At 43.9% G+C, this 5742-nt stretch overlaps 1 protein-coding gene across 1 annotated transcript in view; it reads right to left on the minus strand.

Moving 5' to 3' along the window:
- The window catches only part of RS1 (retinoschisin 1), a 21668-nt gene extending 16788 nt beyond the window's left edge, over nucleotides 1–4880 (minus strand). Inside the window, exon 1 of the mRNA XM_024739348.1 lies at nucleotides 4829–4880. Within this exon, the coding sequence (XP_024595116.1) occupies nucleotides 4829–4880 (52 nt within the window). The remainder of the gene's footprint in view (nucleotides 1–4828) is intronic.
- Between the last annotated feature and the right edge of the window lie 862 nt (nucleotides 4881–5742).

Genomic DNA, 5742 nt, shown 5'->3' on the forward strand with positions numbered 1-5742 from the left:
GAATGTATAAATAAAATATATAATATGTAAAATAATGATGACTGCTATGGAGAAAAATAAAGCAGGGAGGTGGAGGGACAGGGAGTGGTACTTTGGGGCTTAGGGAAGGTTTCACTGAGAAGGTGATATTGGAGCAAAGACCTGAAGGAAGTGACATACCTGTGGACAGAGCCTTCTGGGCAGACACAATAGCATGTAAAGACCCCCGGGGTAGGCCGGTGCTTGGCGTGTCATCTAGGGGAGAGATGATGGTGGCTTGCCCCTGGGGTGGTGGCAGTGGAAGTGATGAGAAGTGGCTGGATTCTGACTGTCTTTGGAAGGTAGTGCCAACAGGATTTGCTGACAGATGACGTGGGTGTGAAATAAAAAGAGGTTCAGGGCCTGAGTGCCTGGGAGGATAGAGCTACCATTTACTAGGGGAGGAGAAGATTCCAGGGGAAGCAGGGATTTAGGGGGGATGGGGTAGAGATGTTCCGTTTGAGAGACCTACAGGACACCCAAGTGTTGAGGTTGAGTGGTCAGCTGGGTAGAAGCTACTAGAGCTCAGGGGAAAGGCCAGTTAATGTGTACATGAACCCATAGTGTCAGTCCCACAGCTGCTCCCCAAGAACTGCAAAGTAGATGAGCAATTGGCATCTAGATGGTTTAAGGGCTGTTAATGCAGAAGGCACTCGGCTCTGCCCCATCTTCCAGAGAAGCTGGGATGGCAGAAAAGCAGAAAGGCTTTGTCAGCTGTGCCAAGACTCTCTTTTGGGGGGACCAGAGGTGAGGTGTGTGGGTCACTGACAGAGCGGCCTTACTAACCAGATCAAATTGGCCCACAGGACGTGCCCCGGCACCGAAGAAGGTCTGTGCAGTTGCAAACTGAGCAAGCCCAGAGTTCACATGAGGCCCCTCTAATTGCCACGGCGCTCAGGGCCTTTGCATTACCTGGGTCCATACGTGGGCCCCCAGAGGGGCTCCAACTTGTGCAGAAACAAAGCAGAGGGCCAAAAGGAAAGGGCGGGGAGGTTTCTACCTGTGGAGAGGAAGAGACCCAAGAGGGAGACCTGGTTTCAGAACCACCACCTGTGCTCAATCAGATTTCTGGCGTTGTTTCCCCTCCCGGACTCCTCTCCCCAGAAAGCGTTTGTCTGTAGGCAGCCTGGGGTTGTGAGGCACCAGATCTCATGGAAATGAGCAGAGAGAGAAGGAACAACAAGCCTTTTACAGGAAAAGTTGTCACCAAGGGAGCAGCAATGTGGCTGCTGTCATCCCTGAAATGATTTAATCACCCCAAAGCTGGCGAACAAAAGCAAAAATCGTGTTGACGACAACGTCTTATGCTACCAGAAAATAACACTGTTGGGATGAGCAAAAGAAAACAGGTCAGCCTTTAAAGGAAAAAGGGCAGGATTTCGATTACATGGTTGTCTATTTTTCTCCTCACTCAGATCATCTTCGCGATTCCTCCAGGTTACAGGTTTCCACCAGAGGGTCTGCGATGTCTGCCACTCACCAGCCTTAGATTTATGCAATAGGGGACGATTCTGCCCTTTTGCTCAAAGGGCTACTCCATAGGGAAATGCTTGTTACTGCAGCCAGAAAATTCAAGCATGCCTATATCTCGAAATGTACCTTGCAAGGCCAGAAAGCAAAGTGCGCATCAGACACACTTAGGGAAGACTATTTCAGTCTGTTTGCTTGGCTGTCACTAAATACAGAGTTTTCCTTCCCATGGAAACAGGTGAAGCCGAGGAGAAAAGCATAAAATTATGAGTGATAGAAACTGTCTATAACTACCTTCCAATCTATTTGAGAAACAAGAATAAGACACAGGAGAAAAACAGCAGGCTGCATTAATGTCCCTCTGGCAAAGAAGAAAGAAGGAAATTGCTTCTGGTGTGAAAGTGTTACTCTTTTAGGTGACAGGCATATTCATGGGTGAATCTGTTATCTGTACGTGCTTCAACACAGGTGAATGTCAAAAATATATGCTAGGGACTTCCCTGGTGGCGCATGCCAATGCAGGGGACATGGGTTTGATCCCTGGTCCGGGAAGATCCCACATGCCGCGGAGCAGCTAAGCCCGTGCGCCACAAGTACTGAGCCTGCGCTCTAGAGCCTGTGCTCCGCAACAAGAGAAGCCACCACAATGAGAAGTCTGCGCACCGCAACGAAGAGTCGTTCCTGCTCGCCACAACTAGAAAGCTCGTGCACAGCAACGAAGACCCAATGCAGCCATAAATAAATAAATAAATAAACTTATTTTAAAAAATATGCTAAGTGAAAGACAAAAGACCATATGTTGTATGATTCTGCTTAAATGAAATGTCCAGAAAAGGCAAATCTATACGAGACAAAGTAGATCAGTGGTTGACAGTGGCTGGGGGGAGGGGGAAGTGAGGAGTGAGTACTTAATGTCTACTGGTTTCTTTGGGGGATGATGAAAATGTTCTAAAATTACATTGTGTGCTCCTCAAATCTGTAAATACACTAAAACCCATTGAATTACACCCTTTAAATGGGTGAATTTAGTGGTATGTAAATTACATCTCAGTAAAGCTACTTTGAAAAAAAATCTGCTATCCCTGATGCTTGACACACCTGCAAGGAAGGACACACACTCACCTGTAAGATGAGGCTTGGTGATTTTTTTTTTTTTTTTGGCTTGTTTTTATATAATAGCCATGACCAAGCAGTGGAGCAATATACTTCAGTAAGGTGGGTGTTTTAAAAAATCATCATCGGTATGTAATCTAAAATGTACAATGCAACATAAATAGAAGCCTGCCTCAGTTAAGAGACAGAGGTAGTGCTTTACGATGATGATTTCTGTATTCCCAATGACCCTTAACCCAACGCATAAGTGGAGTCAATCCATTTACCTTATTTCACTGTAGTAAGGATCCACTGCTGCCGTGGAACAGAAACAGCAAAGAGTAAGTTAGACAAAGAACCTTTGTCTTCAGGTTCCCAGTTGTGCAGCACACATCTTTCCCCTGTGCATTGGCCTTATTTCTCTATCTGGATTGTAAACTGATTAAGTGCAGCAGTTGTATTCTGCCTTTTTTCTCTGCCTCCTGGCGTATCCCTCTAGCTCAGGGTAGAGCACACCTAGGTTGCCAAGCCAGATTTTGGTGTGGCTGCTTTCCTTTGATGCCCGTGAGGGTGGAGGGCCTGGGTTAGGTGGGTAAGAGAATTTAAGTGTTTCAAGCCTACCTGCTGGACCACATTCCATTCCACCAGGACAGATGGGATTCTCTGTTCTTCGTGGAAATTTCTGGAGCTCCCCAGAAGCCATGCACAAAGATTGATAAGCTATAGAACAGGAAAGAGTGCTGTGCACTGTGCCTCCTGACAGCGTGTCTTTTATTACTGTTATCCCCTGACTGCGCGGGTATAATTGAAAAGTGGCCTGATAACCTTTTCTAGGGCTTATTCCCATTTAGGGGTCACAGAACAAAGATTTTAGAGTTGGCACAGCGAAAACAAGAATCTGCCAGGTGTATCAAGTTCTTACACAGCATTTGGCCTATCATAGCAGGAACTCAGAAATGGATTCTTGAACTGACATCAATGGATTCTTGAATGAATCAATGGATGAATGAATCTCAATGCCAATCACAAATAAGAGGAGTCTGAGGGTGAGCCCTGTGGATGTCTGAGAACCAAGGGTATTGGGATCTAAGCCTTGAAAGGTTCTGTTTAGATTTTCTTGGTGAGGAAGAGGCACGGAGTAAAGGAAAAACAACAACCCCCCCCCCCCCGCCCTACTTAGAAATATGTCTTGGGGGTTTGCTAAATAACCTTGGGGTTATATTTTTACAGGTCTTTCCAAATATTGAGAAATGTGACTAACACAAGTTTTGAGATTGGGTAATCATGAAAGTGAGTATTCTACCAATAAAATATAACGAGAGAGTAGAGAAGAGAATGATTTAAACAAGGGCTTCTGACTCTGTGTGAGTTTTGTCATGTCTGTCTACCAGGTCATTGGCAGAGCGGAGAGGTCTCCTCCTTCCTGCCCTCCTTATTTATTTCCTGTAACGCACATAGATACACAGTGACCACAAAGAACAATTTCTAATGTCTGAGTTGATGGGTCCTTAAGAGTTGAGAGAGGCATGGAAGAGCATGATTTCAAAGATTGACAGAGAATTTAAAAGTTGAATTGGATGACATTTTAGAGATTTGCCTTCAATTTCTCCGCAACTGAGCATTTCACTCCCGCCAGGGCTATATTTAGAAATTTTAAAATGATTGAGTATATTGAGTCTTTGGGGATTCCTGACTCTCAGTTGGATTATGCTTTCTATTAGTGTCCAGTTGTATTCGGCGTGCTATGTTAATCCATATTTAAACTAGGGTGACCTTACATCCTGATTTGCCTGGGACAGTCCTGGTTCACACCTGTTGTCCCAGCAAAATTATTAATAGCATCCTCCACCACTCTCAGTAGTGTCCTGGTTTGGAAGACTAAATTCTATAGTCACTCTAACTTTGACTCCCAAAAACTTTCAAGAATACACCACACTTTCTTATGAATTGTTGCAATTTATAGCTATTTCATACGATTTTTGAGACCCTTCCTTCTTTCTGTCCCATTTTAAGCATCCTTTGAACTTTAGAAGGCTCCTCACGGAACCAGAAAGCCAGTGGTGAGACAAAGAGGACTGCATCACACAAAGACAACTGTTGTTCATTAATAACACATTAATTAATTAGCATGCTTTGCTAATTGATAATATTTTAATTATTCTGGTTGCATTTCTATTAATCAGCTGTATGATTAAGTCAGTTGTATTATTAGGTATTTAATGAGTGCTAATGGTTTGATAGCACATACCTTCAGAGCCAAAGAGAAGTAAAAGCAAGAAGCCTTCTATCTTGCGTGGCATTCTCCCCTTGTCCTTAGCTGCTGCTCTTCCTTATCAAAGTGGAGAGCTTTCCTAGGAACAGCAGCTTAACTTGAGCACTGGCCTCATTAAGCATCTTATTTCATTTACTTCTTAGGGCTTTGGCCAAGCCCCGCTAAGTTAACCCACATAGTTACCTGCCTCAATAAGAAGTCTCAGAGGAGAAGCTAACGTCAACTGAGGTCAGTTTAGCAAAGGAAGGTATTGGCTTTATTCTATCTTTAAATGTAAGGGAAGCACTGGAGGAAAATAGAAACTAGAATCAGAAGACCCAGGTCTTAATCCTTTCTCTGCCATCGTCTTCTAGGGGGTGACCTTGAGCAATTTCCTGCCAAACAAACACTAACATTCTCCAATTCTATGAAAATGACATGGATTCCACCTCTCAGAAAGCAAGCTGGCATCATGTTTACACCTATTCACTCAGGAAAATCCTAAATTGGGAGGGGGCGGTCAGTTACACGCAAAGATTTAGATTGCTGTGTTATTTATAATAAGACAAAATTGGAAACAATCTACATAGGGGATTCAGGACAGCAGGCAGGGTTAAGAGCACAGATTCCCAAGCCAGACTGGATGCAAATCCCGGCTCAAACCAGTTGTTATGTAGCCTTGGGAAAGTCACTTAGGGTCTCTGTGCCTCAGTTTTCTCATCTGTATGATGGTGATAATAATGCCTATTTCATAGAGTTAGTTTGAGGCTTAAGTGGGATGATATACATAAAAAATACTTAGAATAGTGTTTAACATAATTAGCTATTATTATTACTATACAGCCAATAACAATAAAGTTGATGGGGTGGGGAGGGGAGTTGTTTAATGGATACAGAGCTTCAGTTTTCCA

The sequence above is a fragment of the Neophocaena asiaeorientalis genome, unplaced genomic scaffold, assembly GCF_003031525.2.
Source record: "Neophocaena asiaeorientalis asiaeorientalis breed wild unplaced genomic scaffold, Neophocaena_asiaeorientalis_V1.1 scaffold771, whole genome shotgun sequence".
NCBI classification, from domain to species: domain Eukaryota; kingdom Metazoa; phylum Chordata; class Mammalia; order Artiodactyla; family Phocoenidae; genus Neophocaena; species Neophocaena asiaeorientalis.